At 35.2% G+C, this 26,480-nt stretch overlaps 3 protein-coding genes across 5 annotated transcripts; all 3 read right to left on the bottom strand.

The window, feature by feature from the left end:
* Nucleotides 1-270: 270 nt before the first annotated feature.
* LOC115445120 lies at nucleotides 271-14,133 on the bottom strand. 2 transcript variants are annotated; one of them, XM_030171223.2, is made up of 4 exons: nucleotides 14,033-14,133; nucleotides 10,327-10,915; nucleotides 1,449-1,617; nucleotides 271-1,061 (listed from the first exon to the last, which is right to left on the bottom strand). In XM_030171223.2, exons 2-4 carry the CDS (start codon nucleotides 10,834-10,836, stop codon nucleotides 739-741), a joined length of 1,002 nt encoding a protein of 333 aa, XP_030027083.2. In that variant the 5' UTR covers nucleotides 10,837-10,915; nucleotides 14,033-14,133; the 3' UTR covers nucleotides 271-738. The 2 variants fall into 2 exon arrangements, with proteins under 2 accessions (XP_030027083.2, XP_030027084.2); XM_030171224.2 differs by having other exon boundaries at nucleotides 14,007-14,132.
* A 3,244-nt stretch (nucleotides 14,134-17,377) lies between these two features.
* Nucleotides 17,378-19,035, bottom strand: LOC115445107. Its single transcript, XM_030171205.2, has 3 exons — nucleotides 18,733-19,035; nucleotides 18,067-18,334; nucleotides 17,378-17,816 (listed from the first exon to the last, which is right to left on the bottom strand). The coding sequence occupies exons 1-3, from the start codon at nucleotides 18,967-18,969 to the stop codon at nucleotides 17,518-17,520; spliced, it is 804 nt and encodes a 267-aa protein (XP_030027065.2). The 5' UTR covers nucleotides 18,970-19,035; the 3' UTR covers nucleotides 17,378-17,517.
* Nucleotides 19,036-20,480: 1,445 nt separating this feature from the next.
* LOC115445139 lies at nucleotides 20,481-23,171 on the bottom strand. 2 transcript variants are annotated; one of them, XM_030171272.2, is made up of 4 exons: nucleotides 22,710-22,800; nucleotides 22,007-22,191; nucleotides 21,396-21,591; nucleotides 20,481-20,877 (listed from the first exon to the last, which is right to left on the bottom strand). In XM_030171272.2, the coding sequence occupies exons 2-4, from the start codon at nucleotides 22,112-22,114 to the stop codon at nucleotides 20,573-20,575; spliced, it is 609 nt and encodes a 202-aa protein (XP_030027132.2). In that variant the 5' UTR covers nucleotides 22,115-22,191; nucleotides 22,710-22,800; the 3' UTR covers nucleotides 20,481-20,572. The 2 variants fall into 2 exon arrangements, with proteins under 2 accessions (XP_030027132.2, XP_030027131.2); XM_030171271.2 differs by lacking the exon at nucleotides 22,007-22,191 and having other exon boundaries at nucleotides 22,710-23,171.
* Nucleotides 23,172-26,480: the final 3,309 nt, after the last annotated feature.

Here is a 26,480-nt window from a genome sequence, read left to right as displayed (position 1 = left end):
ATGACTAATTATAATTAATAAAAATATATCTCAGTGTTGGTAAAATTTTAATATTTATTAGCAATCAATTTCAAATTATTACATAAAAACATATTATATAGGTACTCTTTGGTGTACATTTAAATAATTTAAAATTAAATATCTTAAAATTACTATAAATTATAAAATGTACCTTCTCACTTATACATTATAAAGGTAGGTAAAAGCAAAAGGTAGGTAATTTATAAAAGAAAACTTAATATGACCATCTTTAAAATATAGAAATCATAATATTGGTAATTTATTTAGAATAGCTTATTACATTTCACGATTTTTTAATACCGATCGATGGTGCCTATTTTATTTGCTAACAATGAATCAAAGTTATTCATTCATAACATACCTACTTGATAATATCAAAATTATAACATTATCTTTAAATTTTCTCTCAAGGACGGATGGTTCATAGTACAATATGTCGTAATGCGTAGTAAATAACACATAATAAGATGAGCTTCACTATAGGTCCGTATAGATGATGCTGTTTTAAAGTAGCACCTACGGATTTAACGTGTCAAAATCATGCTGTCTGTAATTTATTATACAAGTAGATTGTAAACAGATGTTTAATATTTAATCTAGGGCTATTTTGTAACATCTGAATGTATAGCTTGCTCTTTATTCGAATGCTAATACAACAATCATCTACAGGACCTCATCTCAAGATTAAAAAAGAGTTTAGATTATTGAAAATATCTATCAAGATGAACTGAGGACAAGAATTACCACACTCATAACAGAAGAGAGAACGAAACTAATCAAAGGTCTGTCAGCGCTGTTGCCACATACCATCCGTCTTGACGCGACTGATAATTTCTTGTTCTGGAGCATGGAGTGTACTGATTCTATCTCCCAACGAGCCATGCGGCCTGGTTCCCGAGAAAAAAGGACGGAGTACAGTTGTGCGGATCTTCCTTGTATGGGTTCTTGACAGAAATTGAGGACGAGGTGATCATTTACGGCTTTCAAAACTTGAATTGTACCACTGAACTGCTGGTAGTTGGGTCGAGCTGGTAGAGTTCCTAAAATTAATGAATTAATGAATTGAAACCGTTCTAAAATTGTTTCTGAATTATAAATTAGTTACATTTTATTTATGTTATTGAAGGTCGGACCAGAGGAAAAAGAAAATAAATTCCTTTTAATTTCAAATAAATGAAGATGATTTTTCAATAGTTTATTATTATGCAGTAATTTCGATGTGGTGCAAAAGACTAGTGAATATTGGATCATTTGTTATTAATTGATAAATGTACATTATACGTCTTTGCATCTAAAACAATTTTTGTAGAAAAAAAACAAACATAAAACTGGGCTACTGATGTTTGTTTACAATAACTAATGGAATGAACTCATAAGTTTTATCATTTACTGCCTCTACCACAGAATAACGTAAATAGAAAAATTACCATTTTGTCCGTCCAAGATTTGCCAATATCCAGCTGAGTCGTTGCGGAAATACAATGCGTATTCAATAGTATGTCCCGCTTCATCCCACAATAGCCGTAGGTGTCGATACTCGTGCCTGAACCGGGCATTCATGTGCTGCACGTGGAATAGTTGGTTCTCCGTCGACGGCTGAAATTATACTTAAATTATTAATATAGCACTTAACAATACTAGTGTTTTGAGAATTGGTAATCGCCATGTATAAAAATGAGCTAGTAAATAGATAGGGACATTTGAACAGCGAGTCATAAACTAAATCTACTTAAATCAAAGCTAAATTTAACTTCAAGTCCTAATCAATAATACATTTGTAATATATCTGAAAATGTGGTAGAGCCAGCCTGTAAAAGTAATACTAAATATTTTAAATTCCGATTCCATTCCTTTAACACAAAACTATTTCTTTAATAGCGAATATGTAATATGATTCGTTGTGATGCTATATTTTTTATCTTTTATTAGAATTATGCCCAGAATTCAGCAACAAGATGTTAGTTATTTCCTAGTCGCTATGTCTACCTGGTATTCTTTAGGACATTTCATAATAAAGTTCATTCACAAGTGGAATAAACTTGTAAGTGATAAATATCTGTTAAAAACTACCTACAGCGAATAGTGGAGGATTAAAAGATCAGTCAATTTGGCCCGAGCAATAGCTTCGGTGCGTCACGACGTGGGCGGGGTTACCAGGTCATGTGGTCAAAAAGATCAAGATAATTATACGTAGACAATGGGCATATAGACATTACAAAATAGAATATGCCTATTTGTCAAAGTCAGCGTGTCATAAAGTAGGTGAAGTTATAATCAGTCGAATTAAATTGGCCAGCAGCAGCTTCTATGACTCAGATCTCAATTGGATTCTCGTTTCTAAGAGCACCCATGCGGCAAATATGTGTGAGACAACATTACCTACCTTAGTAGGTAGGCCGCAATTTATACACTAATGAATAGTGTTTGAAGAATTTTGCGGTTTCAGATTTTTTTGTTTACATAAAAACTTTGCAGATTGCATAAAATTTGCCGACACAACGGCCGAAATTAAAACTACGTTCGTTAGATTTTGTCATGACACGTGAAACTTATGAGTACGAGTATCTAACTTTAATATTCTTTTATTCAAAACACGACTAAATCATGACTTTTAATATAGATAATAGATACGCATGATATTGTACAATAATTTTTTTTTTTTTCAATGCTTATTGTACTGAGTTAAACACCTCCATAATAACTAGAACAGACAGTTTTGTAGAACAACTAAATTACTGTTTCTATAAACATAAGCACATATTATTATTATAATATAATATTATATTAATATAAACACTGAGTTATAAATACACTAATGTATCGCCTTGAACAATATTTTGGATTTTGTTCGAAATTTAAATAGATACAGAAATTCAGTTACAGTTTTGATGTTTTGGTTGAGAAGTCACAAATTAATATCAATATACTACACTGTATAGATAGGTACTCTAGACTTATTGGTCTGTAACCATCTCTGTAACCGAATAATTGCGGCAATGTGGCTGAAGTGACGATGAAAAAGTGGTTGATTGTGTAAAAAAAAAACAAATCTTTAAATATTTAGGCAAGTTCATACATACGTTAGTAATACTTTGGCAAACTGTTATAAACTAGTAAATAATAATCAAATATGAATGTTATCTCTTCAAAGAAGTTCAGACTTAAATGGCTAAGGTATTACTGATATAAAAATATATATACGCATGTAAACAACACTTAATACAGTTGAATGTTAAGACCTTCGTCATTGTACGAATATCTCCGGTCAATTAGAGGTCCACACAAATGCACTCACACAGTTTATATTTCTCTTGTCAAAAACGATAAAAACATTTTATTACTTTATATTAAAGTAATTATCTTTTTAAAGGTTTCAGTAATCTTAGCCTATAGTAATAAAGTCTGTTTTTGATATTCAGTAGATAGATGTAGCAATGCCCAGTTACAGTAGGATGCAGTCGATGGAAGCGAAATGAATTTGAGGGAAGGAAGTGGATCCGTTTAGCCGGATAGCATAACGAGGTCGATATCAGAATTAACTCTCATTCAATGGAGGGATTCACCAGTTACATATGCGAAATTCCCAGCAAATATTGAGTGAATTCTATTTAATATTTTTCTGTGTAACGATACGTTCGCACTATGTTTTTATATGTTTTAGCTACCACAATCGATTATTAAATACCATCGGACATATTATGTTTTAAAATGTGTCGCATTATCGTTGAAAAATAGATAGTTTTATCTGAATACCGCAATATTTACAAACTAGGTTGTACTAAATTTCATGAGGTAACTACATTTTAAAAATAAATATATTACTGACGAATTGAATTCCAAGGACAAGAATCTATAGATAGGTAAAGTAATAGGAAGACGCAAGCATTAAAACGAACTCTAGTATGTAGTGGAATTTACATTGAACGACTATAAAGATGATATTTGTTCAATTGAAGAAGTTACACAATACAATCAACGGGCACAACGTCTGTGGCATTTCATATTATGGAATATGAATGAAACATATTTTAACTACAACGTGCAGTACGATGTTTCGTTTTATGGTAACAGTTGCAAAGGTTATTTAGTCCAATAGTTAAATGTGGAAAATGAAACATTTACATATTAGTAAGGCAATAATTTGAAAATACAATTCACAGATTCTTAATATATGAAATGAAACATGAAACAAACCCCAAATGTAGATCGTGGAAACTCTGCACTTTCCCAAATGGTGACCATGGGACAACTCTGATACTCGACGACACCTTCATTGCTTAAGTGCATATACAATTCTAACGCCTTCCATTTTCCCATAATCTCTCTAATATCGAGCCTATCATACTTGTGTTCGCGTTCACAAACGAAGGTTTTGTTTGTTTCTGTTCCGTTTGATTTTTCAAATCCCGCGACATTCGAGATTGTCACTAGTATCGGGAAAAAAATACTAAAATAAATATCGACCACCATTTTAATTATGTTCTGTTCACATTCCAAAGTTTTTTCACTGCACTCGTTTACGTCAATTCATTTTATACAATGTTCAGGATTAAAGTCGCTTGCGCTTATGAGAGATCGTAGCGGTCTGCGACTGAGAGGCGAAGCTGCGCACGACTGTCTCACGCGCCTTGATGTTATCAAAGCTGACCCGACACTACTAGGTATATCAACTCGCGGAAATACCATAATATGCCAAAAGGAAATATTGCTATTCGTTGTGAATTTTCCTGTTGATTCAGAGAAATTGTCGGTTTTTCTCGTTTCAACTTCTATATTAGTAGATATCATCTCATATCAATATTATTTTAACATACATACATACATACATAACATCACGCATTTATCCCCGAACGGGTATGCAGAGGCGCAACTAGGGCACCCACTTTTCGCCAAGTTTGTTCCGTCCCATGATGTGATAGGCGGCGAGCCTATCGCCATATCGGGCACAAATTCCAGACTCTGGGCTGATACTGAGCAGAAAAACCCAAATATCACTTTGCCCAACCCGGGATTCGAACCCAGGACCTCAGAGCGCTGTCGTACCGGGCATGCAATACAACTACGCCACCGAGGCAGTCATATCATTATTTTAACTATGTATAATAAATTCCTTATAAATTATTATAATACTAGCTTTGGCTCGCGGCTTCGCTCGCGTGAAGGAATTTTCCGGGATAAAAGTCGGATATTGAAACTTTATAAAAATCCATTCTGTAGATTTTGAGAAAAAAAAATAAAGACAGAAATGGCTCCCTTTTTTTGGTCATAGTGGCTTCCACTTGAAAGGTAGATACATGCTGTCTCGGACTTTTATTTAAAACTATTTAAGACGAAAAATCCTACGGTACATCATTTTTATTTAACTCAATGGTTTAGGCAGCGTTTTTCCGACTTACTTGATATGTATCGTTATATTATGACCAAATTACACGAATTCACTATAAATTATAGCCTATGTGTTATTCTGATGTATAATCAATATTATTGTAAAGTTTCATCCAAATCTGTTCAGTAGTTTTTTCTTGAGAGGAACAAACATACATCCTTACATCCACCCTCACAAACTTTCACATTTATAATATTAACTAGTTGACCCGACAGACGTTGTCCCGTCTTAACTATGAATTTGCAGCGTGCGTTCCGTCAATCGCCGACAGTTATTTTAAACAATTGACAGTTATATAAATTTTATATTTTCGTTAAGTTTTCTTAAATTTTCTATTTTTCCGCGCAATTTTTTGATTTTTTTCTTTTATAAGAACCTTTTCCTGACAATAACAAACACAACAAAAAAAATAGTGAAATCGGTCCAGCCGTTCACGCGTGATAGCGTGACCAAGGGAAATAGGGATTCATTTATATATATATATATATACTAGCTTTTGCCCGCGGCTCCGCCCGCGTTATAAAGTTTTTCGGGCTGAAGTTTTCCGTTATAAAAGTCACGCTATATATTTTCCCGGGAGCCTATGTTCTTCCCAGGGTCTCAAACTGTCTCCATACCAAATTTTATCCTAATACGTTGGGTAGTTTTTAAGTTTAACACGTTCGGGCAGACCGATGCAGCGGGGGACTTTTGTTTTAATGATATTTTTGTAGAACTTTTTAAGAGGAACAATCCCGTCATACATTATTGTTGCATAACTTTAACCGTTTACGCAGCGCACGCAACAGAAGCTCTCAAAACTAATAAATTGTCCCCGTTTTTGCATCATGTTTCATTACTGCTCCGCTCCTATTGGTCATAGCGTGACGATATATAACCTATAGCACTCCAGGAACAAAGGGCTATCCAACACAAAAATATTTTTTCAGTTCGAACCGGTAGTTCCTGAGATTAGCGATTACTGCTCCGCTCCTATTGGGCATAGCGTGATGATATATATAGCCTATAGCATTCCAGGAACAAAGGGCTATCCAACACAAAAAGAATTATTCAGTTCAAACTCCTAGTTTCTGAGATTAGCCGTTACTGCTCTGCTCCTATTGGTCATAGCGTGATGATATATAGCCTATAGCACTTCACGAACAAAGGGCTATCCAATACAAAATGATTTTTTAGTTCGAACCGGTAGTTCCTGAGATTAGCCATTACTGCTCCGCTCCTATTGGGTATAGCGTGATGATATATAGCCTATAGCACTCCACGAACAAAAGGCTATCCAACGCAAAAAGAATTTTTCAGTTTGGACCGGTAGTTCCTGAGATTAGCCATTACTGCTCCGCTCCTATTGGGTATAGCGTGATGATATATAGCCTATAGCACTCCACGAACAAAGGGCTATCCAACGCAAAAAGAATTTTTCAGTTCGGACCGAAAGTTCCTGAGATTAGGCATTACTGCTCCGCTCCTATTGGGTATAGCGTGATGATATATAGCCTATAGCACTCCACGAACATAGGGCTATCCAACGCAAAAAGAATTTTTCAGTTTGGACCAGTAGTTCCTGAGATTAGCGCGTTCAAACAAACAAACAAACAAACAAACAAACAAACAAACAAACAAACAAACTCTTCAGCTTTATATAATAGTATAGATATGATACATATATCAGCGGACATTATGTGAATAAGTATGAATGGGCTTCTACTTTAACACGCGTTGTAAGCGTACCTTTAATATTGGAAAAATATATATATTTCTAAATCTTGATGGTGCAAAAGAAGTATTATAAATCTTTTTACGGTTAATTAATAGCGCCGTTTCTTCCAGGTTTAACAATTTTACTTCAAAGAAAAAAATGCTTATTTCGATTTTTGAATCATTAGAAGCAAAACTCAGTAACTTGGTGGGGTATTGTGTGCGCACTACAATTGTTGTTCTAAATTTTCAAGTTTGATTCTCGTGCCGGGGAAAGCTACATTAAGTTTTGTGCTCCTTACATGACAACACGCTCGCCCTTATTATGGAACCTAACATAGCTGGCAAAATATTGGTGTGTTAGGTGTTCCTAAAACACCTCTGCCTACTCCTGAAAAGGGAAAAGGCGTGATGCTTATCATGTAAGGTACTAGATAATATAGGTCACATCTGGCAACAATGCTGATTGGTTGTATATACAGGGTGTCCCAGAAAATAGTGTCAAGCGAATGTCCAGAGATAGAGCATCCCTTGGGGCATTGCATGCGACTCCACCTGCGTTAAAAATCTTTTCCCTTACAAAAGTCCCTAACGTCATGGTACCCATCAATAGCGCTATCTTTAGGAAGCCATCGTCATCTATTTAAAATATCATATAATAAAATATTTCCTACGAGAGCTCAGGCTAAAAAATCAGGCTAAAAAATTTCCTAAATATTAATCCAGACGACAGTCTATATGTGTGCAAATTTCATCTAAATCGACTAAGCCGTTTCTGAGTTTACTTCCTACAAACATAGAAACATCCGAACATTTTCACAACTTTATACTTTATATGATAGAATGATAGATACGAAAATTTTAACTTTAAGTTATAGAAAAATGCTTCTCTAATGGGAAATGTTACTTTAAACTTTTTTTATACATTCCGTGTCCGTCTGTCGGTCAAAAAACTTTTATTGACAAAAAAATATTGGAGTCTATAGTCTCTTTCAACGGTAAAAAAATCGAACTTGTAACCTAGACAATCAAAATATTTTACCGATTCTCCAAGATTTTTCAAAACCGATTAGGTACTTACTTCCCGTTGACCTAGAATCATGCAATTTGGGAAAAAAAATATCTTATATCACATGTCAAGAAAAAAATCTGAAAACCGTAAATATTAATTTCATAACAACCAAAAGGGCAACTTCAGTATATTTGCGATAGCTGCAATAGCTGCGATTAGTAATTTATAGATTGTAAATACATAAACGTTAAATATTAAGTAAGATAATCTCAATATTGCGCAGATACATTTAGCCACTTAAGAATTATGGGATCACAGCCACAACTGCAAGGCGTCGAGCAGACGCTGCGCTGTCAACATTTTCCGGAAAGCAAAATACTACTGCGAAACTGACAACTACCTTTAGGTGTTTCAGCAATTGTGTTATTCATACTGGTGCCGTATTTCTTGACAAATTGATAACGACTGCGCGACACGTAATATTGGCTTCTCTCCGCTTTTGATTGGACGTGATACCGCGTGTTGTTCATATTTTACTCGCAAACTTCCGAATTGAACTGCATATATATATATACTAGCTTTTGCCCGCGGCTCCGCCCGCGTTATAAAGTTTTTCAGGCTAAAGTTTTCCGTTATAAAAGTAGTAGTTTCCCGGGAGCCTCTCAAACTGTCTCCATACCAAATTTCATCTTAATACGTTGGGTAGTTTTTGAGTTTAACACGTTCAGGCAGACAGATGCAGCGGGGGACTTTGTTTTATAATATATTTTTTAGTACTTTTTAAGAGGAATAATCCCGTCATACATCATTGTTGCATAACTTTAATCGTTTACGCAGCGCACGCAACGGAAGCTCTCAAAACTAATAATTTTTCCCCGTTTTTGCAACATGTTTCATTACTGCTCCGCTCCGATTGGTCATAGCGTGATGATATATAGCCTATAGCACTCCAGGAACAAAGGGCTATCCAACACAAAAAGATTTTTTCAGTTCAAACACGGTAGTTCCTGAGATTAGCCATTACTGCTCCGCTCCTATTAGTCATAGCGTGATGATATATAGCCTATAGCACTCCAGGAACAAAGTGCTATCCAACACAAAAATATTTTTTCAGTTCGATGTGATAGTTCCTGAGATTAGCCATTACTGCTCCGCTCCTATTGGTCATAGTGTGATGATATATACCCCATAGTACTCCACGAACAAAGAACTATCCAACACAAAAATATTTTTTCAGTTTGAACCGGTAGTTCCTGAGATTAGCCATTACTGCTCCGCTCCTATTAGTCATAGCGTGATGATATATAGCCTATAGCACTACACTAATAAAGAGCTATCCAACACAAAAAGAATTATTCAGTTCGAACCGGTAGTTCCTGAGATTAGTCATTACTGCTCCGCTCCTATTGGTCATAGCGTGATGATATATAGCCTATAGCACTACACTAATAAAGAGCTATCCAACACAAAAGAATTTTTCAGTTCGAACCGGTAGTTCCTGAGATTAGTCATTACTGTTCCGCTCCTATTGGTCATAGCGTGATGATATATAGCCTATAGCACTCCACGAACAAAGGGCTATCCAACACAAAAAGAATTTTTCAGTTTGGACCGGTAGTTCCTGAGATTAGCCATTACTGCCCCGCTCCTATTGGGTATAGCGTGATGATATATAGCCTATAGCACTCCACGAACAAAGGGCTATCGAACACAAAAATATTTTTTCAGTTTGGACCGGTAGTTCCTGAGATTAGCCATTACTGCCCCGCTCCTATTGGGTATAGCGTGATGATATATAGCCTATAGCACTCCACGAACAAAGGGCTATCCAACGCAAAAAGAATTTTTCAATTTGGACTGGTAGTTCCTGAGATTAGCGCGTTCAAACAAACAAACAAACAAACAAACAAACAAACAAACTCTTCAGCTTTATATAATAGTATAGATATATATATATATATATATATATATATATATATATATATATATATATATATATATATATATATATATATATATATATATATATATATATATATATATATATATATATATATATATGCAATTTTATCGGAAAATATGGAAATAGTTTCTAATAAATATTGAATAAATTATTTTATAGCTCTGTAAGCTAATTGAGTAAAGTTAACGTAGGGAAATCAAGAAAAAGACGAGGGGAATGTATTTAATTACTTTATAAAATGCAACTCACCCGATCCATCGGTTCCGATATATGCACCACGATGCAGGTCCTCGCGTAGTCTACTCTAGAGTCTCCTGCCAGATGCTGAATGAATTCCACTCCATACCACATACCCATCAGACTGTCTACCCATATACCCGTTTGAGGAGATCTGTTCACACAGGAATCTCTAAAATTCTTCATAAAAGGCATTTCATATGAACTATAACCCTGCCCATATCCTCCATACACATCACTGCTGCCCCCAGGTGGGTAAAACACATTCGATCTCGGAGTAGTATAAGTGTTGTACCCAGTCGTCGAGAGCCCAGGGTTATAGTTAGGGTACCTCGTGACTTCAGGGAAGCTTGCTATGTCACTGCGACTCCCCGCCTTATAAGGGTACTCGTAGAGATTCGCGATCGTGGAGTAGGTGGAGTATGCTGGGTATGGCGTACTTCCATATTGGTTGTCGTATCGTTGATAGCTTGCTGAATCGACGTAAGCACAGATCCACAGAAATGCAGCGATCTGGTACATTTTTCAACAATTTCTGTGCGTGATCGTGTGCTTGTGATAGTTTAGTTGCGACCAATAATGTGTGACTGCTCCCGGCACACTATGAGAGTGGGAAGTAAACTAATTAAGACGAAGTCACAACCACTGACACCAGATACAACAAGTATAAGTCATATTTTAATCTTTCTCGAATGACAGAGAACTGCAGAACGGCTCTTTATATTTGGTATACGCAACATCTATTGTATTGTGTACTCTAACCACGATTTATAATTCTATTTATTTTAAACTGAACACTTTTTGAATTTATTAATAGTTCTTAAATATGAAATGGTTGGGTCATCTTTCGGAATTAGTTAATATTTGTAAAATGTTTTATCCACCTACGTGATTATTTAGGATTAATGGAATAAATTAAAGAATCTTTAAAATTCCAATGTCAAAATTTTAACTTCCTTAGATTGAAGATCATTAGCACAAAATGTTTGTTCTATAATTAAAAAGAAACAATTTACGTCAAGGGATCATGCACCTCAAGCTTTACAACTTTTGGGTGTCTAAAAAAACGAAGATCGCACGACACCACGATTTTTTAGTACCTAGGTACTTGCTATAAACTTATCTATGTAATGGTGAAAATTAATTAATTTATTATCTACCTTCAAATCCACTGTCAATATTTGTAATTTTTAATGCGAAAAATAATAAATGAATCCACTGAATACAAGTTTTAACAAATCTAAAACTTTTCTTCAATATTAATAAACCTCACTTATGTCATTTGCAGTTTGTGAGGAGGACGCTCGAGCAACGATTATAGCACGTGTGCTTTGTGCAGCTAAAACTTTAAGGCGCTTTAGAATATAACCACGGCTTTGTGTGAAATATTATGCTAACATTAAAAGTATCGGATAACTTTTCCTTAAAGTCAATGGCTAGTGAAAGGCTGGTAGGTTAGCTAGGTTAGGGCTCATGTCCTCGCCGGTGAGGATCGCGACGCGTTACCCTTCTATTTCCCCCTACTTGCCAGTCCGAGCTGGTTACTTCGGTTTGTACCTTGTCTTTTGTATAAACTTTATCCCTAATTTAAAATCTCCATAGTTATATAAGTAATTTTAATAGTTGTATAGAAATAATAATTATTCTTATTCTTTGTTTTGACGTATCATAAGTGCAACTTTGTTCGCCTACGTGATAAATAAAGTATTTTATTTTTATTTTTAATGATAATCAAGGACTCTCCTAATTAGCCTCACGTGGGACCATAAAAAGTATCAACTCAATATATAAATTTAAATTTCACATTAATCTTAGTCTTCATCAAACGTATTGTCTTAAAAATCATAATGCTTAATTATAATTAGACCAGGTGATAACCGGCTGTTTAAAAGGAGACAAAATTGCAACTGCTTTTTCTAACGATCTCTCGGACACGAGAGCAAAGTTTCAATTTTTTTTTTTAAATTAAAGATAAAAGAAACTTAAATGCAGCTCGACATAGCTTGTAAACGTTAAGTACGTCTCGTCAATTAAAAATAATTACCTTACGACTTCATTTATTAGATTACTAAACCTTTACCCTTTAGGTACAGGTAAACAAAGATGGTTTATTTGCCATAGAAATCTAGAATAATTAGGTTCACTTTACAGTGCTACCTTTTTATATAGTAAGTCCTCAAAGGAGAGGTATATCAAATTCCACGACGATGGCCACGAGTTGGCTACAAAACCCAGTGGATTCCGATTCGCACCATTTGACAGTACTACGACTAATCTTCGGTTGTAAATTATAACAAACGATTCTGTGTACACAATAATAGTGTTGACATTTGAAAGTATAATCTTCAGCTACGAATTTTTACACCTTCCACAATTTTAGCGAGGTGTATACTTTTATATGTATTTTTATTTATTTTCTGTACAAAGTTGGTATAGAGTCTGTAGTACAAGATCTCGTAGAATCCGGATAGCTACGAAGAATTCTTTCCCACCATCCGGTGTGTTAAATGGCATAATTGATATAATTTGTTAATGACAACCTTTCCTGTCCATCTTGCGGGCGCTGTGACCCCGTCTCCCGTCTACCGGGTCGCAGGTCGGAGGCCACTGGTCCATCCTTCACAAACAATGCTATTACGACGTCAAGATGACGATTGTTAATTTTTACATACATCCTTGAACTTTGTGGATACAGAATTTTATAATGTAAGATAATGTTAGGCACATTAAAAATTACCTTACATTTATAAAGTTATAACAATACTACTTTTGTTACATGTCTTGTTTGTTAACCAAAAGGGTCTGCATGATTTTGCTTCTCCTTGCGTAACTAACAAGTCAATTGTCGTGGCCATATAGGAACTGAACACCAAGCAAGATACATATAATGTACAGTATTTGTAATAGCTTTAGTGGGGCCAGTTTACTAACTACCTCAGTGCCAGATTTGTATTTATATTTATTTCGCCGGATTTGTATAAATATGACTGTAGGCCATTTTATTTCCGCCGCCTCGTGTAGGTAGGTTTATGTATGTATGCAAGTTTCTAAAATACTTAATAATTTTCCATTTGTTTGTATTATTGAAGCCACTAGAGTTAAATAAACGAATGATTAATTAAATCGAATGAGCGTCCTCTGAAATCTGCCGCCCCTAAGAGGCTGCCGCCCATAGGCCGCGGCCTATACGGCCTATTTACAAATCCAGGACTGAACTACCCGCGGTACTGTATAAGAGATATCTTTATTGTAAAAATTACAATGTTTACCAATTGATTGTAAACAAATTGAGTCAATTTTAAACTATTATCTTTTTAACGTGGATTTTTTTAAAGTTCACGCGTGGTCATCTCGAACTTGGTATTGACTGGTGCGGCACCGTTCTTTTCAATAAGTTTTTAGTATATTCAAATAATTCTAATTCTGTATGAACAGTGAATGCTACCTCAGATGTTATAAGAACCAAAACTAGAGAAAACCAAAACTAAGAACCAAGACTAGGAGATATAAATGTATAGCAAAACCTTCTGTATATTTATAGAAATGATGCTTCGCCAATATTTACTTTTTGTTCTTAATAGTGTTATTAATTTGACGCCTCAATTACAGTTTTTCAATGTTGAACGAAAATCATCCACGAATATCCTACAGTTATACGCACTAATATCTAAAACAGTATTCAATATATTTACCAGATATTTTCCAGTTAAATACGTACCACCGAAAATGGTATATCACAACAATTGCCTGGTAAAATAATTAAGTATATTTCGTAGTGTCAAAGAAAACACGATAAGTTGTGACTACGTCGTAGCACAATTGTGATGAATACCAATGCTGAAGCTACTAATAGTCCTTGCCCTTGAATATACTAACAATACGGTAAGGTATATGATCATACCATAAATGTAGGAGTAGTATCTACATTACAATGAGGAATGACTAATGATTAACACAATAATATCATAATAATGCTAATGCAAATATAGTTTTAAACAATATTATATCTAACGAAATTATTTCGAAAATAAAATTTAGCAAAATTTTTCTTCATCAACACCTGACGATATGTCCGTGTTTTGCAGTTTTCCCAAAACTCTATTTTAGCCCATGTAATCTATGTTTGGTAGTAATTTACTCTGTTCTTTTTAACCGACTTAAAAAAAGGAGGAGGTTATCAATTCGACGTGAATTTTTCTTTTTTAATTTGTTTTTTTGTATGTTTGTTACCTCAGAACTCGCTCATTTATGAACCGATTTGGAAAATTCTTTTTTTATTCGAAAGAATTTCTCTCCAGATTGGTCCCATAAATTTTTTTTCAAGATCGCTTCGGTAGTTTGGTTTTAAAATTAAAAAAACTAGAATAATTATGTCGTCCAAGAAAACGAAATCGCGAATTTAGTTTTCCTGTGACGTATTTAGTTATGTTTTTTCATTGAGTTTGGTTGACTGTACTTCTCACATACTTATACATATAACATAACATCTTTTCCCCGTGTCAGGGGTAGGCAGAGGCGTAACATTTCATCGCGATAGTCGTACTGTGAGTAGTGTTGCCCAAATGCAAGAACAAGACGAGACTTAGCCAGTCTTGGTCTTGGTCTTGCGCCAATACACCTGATCTTGGTCTTGGTCTTGGTCTTGCGCTCCCAGTCTTGGTCTTGGTCTTGGTCTTGCAGCAAGAGTCTTGCAAGTCTTGCAATTACCTATTAGTCTATTACTATTTATTAAAGTTTACTTTAAATCTTAGAAAAACGTATTAGAATTGGAACATTGTGAGCTTGAATTAACATAGCCATAGTAAAGATCAAGCAGATTAATAAATAACTGAAGATTTGATAAGAAATTCGAAAAATCAACTGACCTATATGTCGTTTTCCATGGAAGTAACTGTTTCTTAATAAACATTTATGATTTATAAGCTTACATTTGCTAAAACATGTAAAAAAACAAATTAATTACAATAACTTGACTGTATTTTAAAGAACAATACTTATCTGTCTAGAAAGAGATTGAACCTTCAACTTATAAGAAATTTATTTATTTACTCTTAAAATTCGAAATTATTTTGCATGAGTATACCTACGCCCTATGGCGGCAATCAAATAGTGTCAAATGTTATGATTTCGGCGTGGCGGCAACGATTGTTTTAGATTTCAAAAGAAGCCGCCGGCGCGTGTATCATAACCATGTACTTCCGAAAAGCGGCAAATTTCTTTGAGATGTAAGTACAAAACCTTTGATGCCGCATTATCAAAGTGCCGATGGTTAAAACATAGCTATGCATGCACTCAGTTTGATTTTAATAGATATTTTTTTATTCGCTATGTTTATGGTATTAGTCGTAATGCGCATAGGTCCAGTTTTTCATATTCTTTGATACAGTTTTTGCGTCTCATAGAATTCCTAAGCGTACCTACCTATACACCGAACTGTTACACCTAACTACTCAGTGAAATAGCGCTAAGTCCTAGCTGCAAGACGCAAAAGTCTTGCAGGCTATGTCTTGTTCTTGCTCAAGTCTTGCACGGTCAGTCTTGGTCTTGGTCTTGCTAAAAATACGCGGTCTTGTTCTTGGTCTTGGTCTTGCAAAAACGCAAGAACAAGACCAAGACTGCAAGACCAAGACTGAATTTGGGCAACACTAACTGTGAGTGAAACATATCAGTTGTGTTTTTGGGTTGGGTTTAATTGACTCTACTTCTTACATACATACATATATGTATATAGCATCAAACCTTTTCCCCTTTTCAGGGGTAGGCAGGGGTGTTACACCACAGCGCGATAGTTGTACTGTGAGCCAAATATATCAGTTGTGTTTTTGCGTTAGGTTTCCTCGAATCTACTTCTTACATACATATATATAGCATCACACCTTTCCCCCTTTTCAGGACTAGGCAGAGGTGTTACACCACAGCGCGATAGTTGTACTGTGAGCCAAATATATCAGTTGTGTTTTTGCGTTAGGTTTCCTCGAATCTACTTCTTACATAAATATATATAGCATCACACCTTTTCCCCTTTTCAGGGGTGGGCAGAGGTGTAACACCACAGCGCGATAGTTGTACTGTGAGCCAAATAATATCAGTTGTGTTTTTGCGTTCGGTTTGCTTGAATCTACTTCTTACATACATATATATAGCATCTCACCTTTTCCCCTTTTCAGTGGTACTCAGAGGTGTAACTCCTCAGCGCGACAGTCGTATCGTGAGCGAAACACAACTATGGCATCGATATGGTCTATTTTTTACTAACACAAAAAAGCAAAAAATAAAAATAATTTTAACAAAAAATTAAACCGCCTTCAAAAACCACTCAAAACCAAAAAATAATTTCACATAACAAGTATATATTGGATACCAATTTTGGAGTCGGTGCCTAATTAAAATTGTTAGTTAAGCTAGATAAATACATTAACGAATATACAAAAACAATGTGCTGCCAGCGTACAAAGTCAGCAAGTCAGATCGTCACCGGAGATAGACACATCGCCGCAGCACAGCAAATGCAAGCTATTAAGGAAATATTTAAATTTGTGAACTGTACACTACCCAAATTCTTCCCCTGTTACATATAGCTGGTCAAATGTGGGTGTATTACACTCCCTGCCTCGAAAAAAGAGGAAATAAAAAGATGAAACACTATACATGTGCTTGGTATTACACCTTTCACTGTGTATGTTGTAGTACACGCAAACCTACTCCTTTTATTGATTTGAAAGAAATTTAGCTCATAGATGGACTATGCAACAAATATAGCTAACTAACAATTTTAATTAGGCACCGACTCCAAAATTGGTATCTAATATATACTCGTTATGTGAAATTATTTTTTGGTTTTGAGTGGTTTTTGAAGGCGGTTTAATTTTTGTTAAAATTATTTTTATTCATATACTTTATAGTGAACAATTTCTTGCGTTCAGATCTACCGGTTTTAACTATGCATAACCTTTTAGTCAGTCAGAGCGAAGAATTTTATTAAATAGATTTTTAACAAGTTGATTATTTCTATATTTTTGTAAGATCAGGGTATAACTTTTAAATAAGGTAAACAATGTTTGTCAAGCTGGTTTTATTAGTAAATAAGTAAGTATATTATACCGTATAACTACGCAATACATACATGATACACATACACATTAATGTTAACATAACATTTATAAATACAGAATTAAATTATTCAAACTATGACAACATACTTATTTATAACAGTACTGACATTGTCACACATAATGAGATAAATATCAATGAGCTCATTTGCACGCAACCGTCGCAAACCGCTGTGTACCGATGTGTAGGGGGCAAGTCATAGCTAAAGAACTGCTTCTGAAGATCATACCACTCCCATTTATTCATCCTCGAGGGCAGCCTCCTCAAGACCAAAGAGAAAATTCCACCATCACCTATCTCGGAGCAATGATTAATGATCAGCATCTGTGGAGTTACTTTCAAAATTCGAACAGCTTGCGGATGTTTGGGCGGTTCGTTTGGGTACCATAAATCTGAAATCATGTCATAAAATGCATATCTATTGTGTCACGGTCGAGGTTGAGTGAAACTCAAGCAGTAAACAAAAATGAATTTGAGAAATTTAAATCTGTTATTACATGGCGCCGGAAACATCACACTATCGTCTCAAGTTTGTCGTTGATGCAAAATCCAAAAACAAATTCCAATTACTTTATTTGACTTTGATATAAAATGTGTGCGGCATATAAAGTAAAAGAGTATAACATAATAATTGCAGGCTACCTATTCCTCTAGCAATCATTTCCTTTTCCAAAGCAGTCCTCTGCTCAACCGTCCAAAGTCCTGGTGCGTCTGGCGAATAATTGTATGTTTGTTCTATAGTCTGACCGTCTTCATCCCACATCACCCTCACGCGTTTCTCGTCATATATATTTCTTTTCATCTTCCTTTTTATTCTTATATCCATCCAGGACCCGGACATGGAGGTACCAGACCAAGGATTACTTTTGTAGGATTTCCAATTCTGGTCCGTGTAATTCCTTCTTATTATCTAGAAGCAGAGTATTTGTTTATTTTCATATTAAACTTGATGAGAATATATGCCCACATCATATTTTAGATGCTGGGTATGTGATACTGGCTATTTTGCATATTTCATTTTGAATATGTGAAAGAAAAGTGGCTTGTCCCAATAGTATGATCTAGGGGCGGGAAGAACCATCATGATGGTAATTATTTAACCTAACAGAATATAAAATTCAAAAGCTCATCCATGAGCACCATTTCAATATAGGTAACGGAAGGCAAGCTGGATCATTTGATAAAACCCGTCTAACGCATGTACAATTACAATAAAATTACCATTTCAAATTTAATCAGGACAAATGTAGCACAATTAGCACGACACTAACAAGACTATGTTCCTAATTAATAAAATTTAATACTCACCGACCAGTCGAGCCAGTCATTTTGAGATTCTGTCGTAACATCTGTTATGTATAAGGTGACGCAGCCGATCTCATTGGGCTGGTTAGTCATGTCAGGTGTGTGCTGAGCGTACCCAACCCCGTACCAGAGTCCGTAGACGTCATCCATGTTGAAATGGTGGGACCAGCGTATACTGTCCCCACATAACCCTTGAACTTTTACAGCCGAGACAAGAATCAGCAAAGGCGTTAAGAACATGATCGCACGTGGAGTAGTCCCAGAAAAATGGGGCAAGGCGCCGGTCGTGGCCGTCAGGGAGTTAATTAGCAAATTGCTACAGGTGAACCTACGTAGGGTCATATTATTGCATCGCATGAGATGATTCATTATCTCAGCGGTCTTGTTTTATTACACGATATTAAACGTATGTACTGTTCAAATATGTTCGTTTCTATTACCTCCGCACCTATTAGACATACGTACTTAGTTCACCTATATTATTTATTTAATAAGTTTTCAATACATGGGTGTAATAGGTATCGTGTACGCAGAATCCAATTGTGTAGACACTTACATAATATTTATATTGACTCTATAGTAGATGAATGAATCCCTCCTAGCTGAATTTTATCTATGGCGGTAATCTCGACGGAGATCAACCAAGTACGCAGGAGATATTACATTTCTCAAGTTTGTACGCAGTAAACAGGTGCACTCTCTGTTCTTTTACACTCATAATCTGGTGAGACGGCAATCCGGTATGACTGGAAAGAGATCAGGCGCAGGACCAACAGCTTTACATGCTTGCAGAAGCACGGGGATAGCACACCGCTAACTTCCTGAATTCGCGCCGCGAAATCCACATTCACATTAACTTTTAACCCGACCCGGGATTTGAATCCAGGACCGATAGATTTTACTCGTACCCCATACACATTACAAATACGCCACCGAGGCAGTCTAGCAGCAGTTGACTGACTGTAGTAAATACCATTTGCTCGACCAATTATAGTTAGCGATAGAAAGACGAGTAGCGAATTCATGGAAGCAATACTGATCTCTTAAAGAAATTTGATTATCATATTACTACTAAAAAGCAGATCGAGGACTGCTGCGTTTCAATATGAAGATGCAATAATAGCTTTTAGGTTGTAAGAAGAGTAACCCCATATAGCTTATATTATAGTTTCCTATTCAAAATTCTGCAGAGCGCAGGGCGCTCCTGCTATAAATTTGTAGGCGTAATATATTTTGCCATCAGGTAAAAAAAAATTAAACACTAATCCCCTTATTCATAAACGTCATTTATATAAGGACGGAGCATTGCTGTGATAACAAGTCTATTTCTTCGCAATGACGTCGAACTGAGGATCTTTTTTTTACGCATCTTATCTACGAAATTATTAAATTCGGGAACGTTTTTTTATTTACTCTCGCCCGATGCCTCCCGTGCTTTGCAATCGCCACTGATATCTAGAAGATTATTTTATATCTGTGTGCGAAATTTAATTTCAATCCGCAATTTTAATCCATTTCAGCGGTAACCATTCATATTTTCACAACCATTGCATATACAATATTAAGATATAATAAAAGTGCATAAATTGTTAGCCCGTACCAATACGATGGTCGCTATGAGTGAATTTGGGCACAAAATGTATCCAGTACCCATTTGATATTAAGATTTGTACTTGCTTTTACTTTGGCTACGGGATAACAACTTACTACTACGGAACTTTATGTGCCTAATAGCGTAAATAAATACACAATTTTATAGAAAATAAATATTTATTTAATCTCAGAACATATAAAAATAATTTTCGACAATTTACAACTTTTAAAACGCACTCAATTCGAAATGCTACCACATACAAAATTTATATAAAATACTACAAACAATAAGAAGTACTGTGTGTGAAGCTGTGATATTTGGAGCGGAATTTTCACATACTCTTTTCAAAGCAGACGTAGACAAATGCTTCATAGTGAATACGTTATGGATGCTGGCCAGATCTTCGGGTGTAAGCTGATTCTCATTTCTTGAGAGAACGACACTGAAGAGCTGAGAGCTGGGCAGCCTCATGCAGAAGTTCAACACTAAGTGATTATTGGCTACTTTCAATACTTGGATTACTCCGCCGAAGAAACGATACATTTTGTCGACAGCTGTAATGTAAAAAAACATTAAAATATATGTGGTAGTGGCGTAGCGTGGGATCTTCTCACCGGGGTGGCCCTAAAATAGGCCGCTAAAGGCACCAGACGCGACTAAAAAAAAAGGTCATTTATCAAAAGTCTAATTTTGTTATAGGTTTAATTACGCACATTTTGTCGTCCCCCTAAAATAGCCGCCCCTTATTCGAAAACTATAAAGTCATACTGAATGTTTTTGCGCTCTATTTGTTATTCTTGACATGGGGAGTATACATCCGTTTTCGGTTTGTTAATCTAAGGTAAAAAAAATATTATTGATCAAAATAAGATAATGGTTCAAAATAATCAAGTGATCTTTTACTTCTTCATAGTATCTTAAAGTAATCCAGAACAATAAACATAAATATTCCTCAATATAAGCACTAACAAGATATTATATAATATTCACAAGATTTTTGTCTTGACTAATTATCTATATTAAACTAGCTTTTATTACAACCTACCTTACACAGGTAGCTAAATCTACTTACAGCCATAAGGTACATCAGTCGGCCAGAATCCTTTATGTGAAGTATTGACCTTGATGTGGTAGTCGTCAGTCCAGAGACCTTCGTGCCACTCGAGTACAAAATGCCGGATGCGATACTGTTCGGGGAGACCGATCCCATACTGTCGGTTCATGTATGGCGCATTTGTTAATGTTGGGTATGGAGTTGAAGGTGTTGGCTGTAATATGAGACACACGTTAACATAATTGGTTAAGTATAAGTTAGTTACTTTGCTGAGAAATTGTGACTATGAGAAATTTTATGCTTTAACTAATTTATCTTAAATATTGCATGCATACAGCTTAATCTTTCATGAATGTTGTGCGAAATTACCGATCGTGCAATGTACATTGATTATTAAAATTATATAGGAAAATAATAATATGTATTTTCATTGTAGAGGCTTACTTAAATTCAAATGCAATACATGTTAATCCCGTTTTAACAAAGTTTACATGTAGTACATAAATATAATATGACAAATTCTGGAATGTTAAAGTTGTGAGTGGCACGGTGAGACAAAAAAAAGAACTAGATATTCATATATACGATCATTTCCAGACACTCACTAAATTTCTATTTATCAAACCTACCTCAACAAAATCTTCAAACTTTCTCAGTTGCACGATAGGACAGTTGGGATTATACTCAGTTTTTGTTTGGTTGTCCCGGTGGAATATGTATTCGCGGACATACCACATTCCCAATATTGCCTCTTCGTCAAAATCGTGAGTTGGATTTAAATTTTGACAAAAGTTCACATTCGCAGTATAAATAACTGGTACAATTGAAAAAAAAATTATACACCACTTAATATTTTTAGAATGTCGCAAGTATTCGTGACGCTCCATACTAAGACAGTTTGCTCTAAGGTTGGTTATTCGTCATTACATGCAAAGAGTTGACTCTACCCACGGGGATTAATTTGTTAATTGACACGGTGAACTCGATGTCCTCTTATGAGTAATCTTTTCAACAACAAAGTAATGTCGGTGTTTTCTAAACGCATGCAATAAATCCTAATCTATCAACCATACATTTTTGTACGGTCTATTTTCAATGGACATTGATAAAAAAAATGTTTTCATGTAAAAGGATTTCTTTACGTAAAAATATTATTGTTTAGTAAAATTTTAGAGTACAATAATTATCGTATTGAGAGGATATATAAATAAAGGTATTAAAAAAAATAAAAAATCACAAAACATCAAGCAGACGATAAAAATACGAATTATCTTACGAGCGTCATACGTGGTTATTTTAACAAATTGAAAAACATATTAAATTTACACTAACCTCGATATATTGCTCCTTGATGTCAATATAGAAACACTCCTTTGTATGTTCTATTTTGTATTCTCCTTTGGTATGCGGTATTTTTTCAACGCCGTACCAAACACCGCTTATTTGGTCTAAATTTATATCACCGTAATAGGGAGACAAATCATCGCAATATTTATGATTATCAAAATGGTAACCGCTTTGGCCATACCCGTACCCATAACACTCAACTAATCCTAAACATAATGAAATCAGAAGAAAACTGTGAGCCATTGATGCAGTTTAGTTAATCCGGATAATAACGGATAAAGATGTCGGATAAATAGGACCGTCAGTACCAGGCAATTATGAGCACAAGGCGATGTTTATCCGTTTAATCCGGCAAATAGAGTGAGTGCTGCCCGACTCGACTTGGTGGACTACTCGCAAATGAACCGCGCTGAGCACTCAGTTAGTAATTTACTAGTTATGCGAGAATACGTACTTCCTTAATAAACTTTATCAACACGTCGTCGGTCCCCCTGCATACATTAGTCGTCCATGTTTTCAAAGGAACAATGATTTATAAATCGCGATAGAGTCCTGCATCTACTATTTTCATGCGTTTTTCCATCAAGCTGTCTCGCTCTCATTTTCCGAGATCACGTTTTCCAAGGCATCTTATGCACCGGGGTAACAGAACAATTAGAATGTGGAACGCGTAAAATCAATAGACTCCAATGACGTCATCTGGGGTTCGTATCGATCGCGTTACTACTAAACGCGTCAGAGTTTTATTGATTCGCCTAAACTTCGTTGTACGAGTGTGTTTATCTGTGTATGTCTGATAATTTCAATCTCCTCAACAGTAGAGATAAATTAGGATTACAAACAGACATTTAGAAACTAATTTAAATATAAATGTCCAAGTCTCAATAGACTTTGTTTTAAATCGAGTACTTAAATCAACATAGCTACAAGCTGTTATGATTAGTCGATATGATATTTAAGATAAAAAAAAAACACTTTAAACTTACTAAATACTTTTATAAAAAAACTTTGTGGATATTAAAAAAATCACGTATATAAATTGGTACTAAATATCATAAGTCATTGCTATAAAACATAACATTTTGATAGTAATATTATAATGGTATGGTAATTGTTATTTATAGAAATTATAAATACTGTAGATAAAGATATACTTTTTTTTATCAGTAAGTTCACAGTGAAAATACCATATGAATAATAATGAATATACTACCGTATTAGTAGATGAGTAGTAGATAGTGGGTCTGTATAGACCATACTACTAGAGAGTAGTCTGTAGTATGCAAGAACCATTTAGGTACCAGATATTGTTGTCTTTTTTCTGTCGCCAGACAGCAGTGTGTACACATTGTTATGTTCCAAGAAAATAATGTCATTATGCGATTTACCATCTACTTATGGCTCAGTATGATAGGCGCAGTTCGTGTTATGTTCAGAGCTGCAATTTAAAGGTCTAGGAGCTCACTATTGGAGTAATAATAAAGTGATATTTGTGACACTCACGATCAGGCGAGCGACTTGCTTAGCTCCTCATGTATAATTATATAAAGTATCATAAAATGACTGTCAACGCACAGCTTAAACTGCTGAATCTACCTATAGAACTGTGATTTTTTTTGGTTTTGAATAACGAGACGAGCTTACCGTTCGCGTGATGGTAAGCGATACGGCCGCCCATAAACAGAAGAAACACTATCCAACACCTTGAATTACAAACTATTGCTTGGTATTCCACTGCCCTCACCAACCTCAGACATGAGATGTTAAGTATTATGATAACCAGTAACCACTGGACATAATTAGACAATGTAGCCAGTGTAACAACACTGGCAATAATGTCCTTCAAACCGGAACACAACAATGACTACACTCTGCTGCTTGGTGGCGGAAAGGTAGCATTTCTGTGGTACCTACCCAGGCGGACTCTCACATATGAGAGATCTACCACGAATTAAAAAGGACGGGACTTCTTTAGAGTAAGTATGAGAGCACTAAAAAAGGATTTTTAGTAATTCATTCCGTTCGTTGTGACGAAGTTCGTCATATTTAAAGAAACCATCGTGAACTACCGTATCTTTTGTTACTAAGTAATATTAAAGTTACTTTATATCTCATTGCTTTTTAAGTTTCGGAAAACAACCCAGCACGTGGGTAGAACCGCGACTAAAAACTAGTTTAGTAAGAAAAAATAAATTTAAGTAGCAAATAATTTCTGCCCCATATCGGAAGAATTTTTAATCGTGGAGCGTGATTTTCCATCACTTCCATGAACCAGTATTTAACAGAGGAACGTGAGAAGTTAAACGTGGTTGGGAAATGTGAAAGGTAACGTGATAAGTGCAGCTTAACTCTCACATTATTTATAATTAATTAAATATTATATTAGTTAAAGTTTCTGATAGTTTCTAAATAAAGTCTTTTTTTTATAATTGTATCATAGGTTTTGCCCGCGGTTAGTACGACTTGAGAGCCCTTGCCCGAATTAAAGGTTATACAAAGCATTTTTTCACAATTAAAACTTACCTTTGTATCCATCCATATCGTACCACATTCAGTAATCGATCTCTTAAAAAAGGAAATAATTAATATCTGTATATTTAATTAATGATTAATCGATTGCGTGCTTTATCTTAGTCAAGTGTGAGTCGGCCTATAAAACATGAACCTTTGCCTAGTAAAGAATTGAGAGATCATAGACAGTTATTACAAACAATTTAGGTAGGTAATTTTCGATTGGCTATTAAAATTGTCGCAATATATTAACCGTTCGGCCACGAATGGTGGCACGGGTAGAGAGATGGGAGAGGCTGCGCGGATGGCCGGAAAAATACTTGAATGGAAACGTGTAAAAAGTATCCTAATTACTACTGGTGGTAGGTCTTTCATATGTCAGAGCCTGGGTAGGTACCACCGCAATGTCAATTTTTGCCGCCAAGCAACAGTGTGTAGTCACTTTTGTATTCCGGTTAGAAGGACATGGTCTAAACGGGACAAAGGCGAGAAAAATAATAAAATAAGCCTTCTTATATCATGGCTATTACATTACAATAAAAATCGTAATAATATTTTGACTTAGTGAAAAAGTATGGCAATTGGTCGTTATTATAAATTCCTACGATATTGATTGCTTTATACGGTGTCATTATAAATGATATATTTATAGAGTTATAGAGACTTGGCCGGGATGGCACATTTGGTCGTTATAACCAGTACGTTGTCTTAACCGATGTCGTAATAACCGATTTCTAAATTTAATTTCTTAGTAAAACTCTTAATAAACTAATAGTAGTTTCTTTGGCTCTCTTTAATAGAAATAATTAAATGTACTCATATTAGCTATCTACGTTATTAACAATAGACGAGAAAACTGTAAGGAAACAATAACAATAACAGATTCAATTAGAATCAAATGCATTTATTGGTACATTATATTTATTATTATTTTTTTAAATCCATTAATACCATGCAACTATAAAAAAATGCAGACATAACATGACTTAAAACCTACATTTTAAACAATAAAAGATACAAAATCGACTTAAGTATATTTGACTATCAAGTTAGCAGACTAACGGTACGCACGGGCTTATGTTTTTCTCTACGAGCTTTCAATCCGTAAGCAGCGTAAGCGTGGGTACTCGTAGCGCTACGGATGAGAATTTTTCTCGGTGACGTAACGCATTAGCTACAAAGCTACCAGAGTTCCATAAAATAGAAGAGATGAAATACGTCAACAAACTGGCAACTAACGCGGGC

This window comes from Manduca sexta, chromosome 28 (genome assembly GCF_014839805.1).
Source record: "Manduca sexta isolate Smith_Timp_Sample1 chromosome 28, JHU_Msex_v1.0, whole genome shotgun sequence".
Classification (NCBI taxonomy): domain Eukaryota; kingdom Metazoa; phylum Arthropoda; class Insecta; order Lepidoptera; family Sphingidae; genus Manduca; species Manduca sexta.
This window is presented reverse-complemented; position numbering and strand designations above follow the sequence as displayed.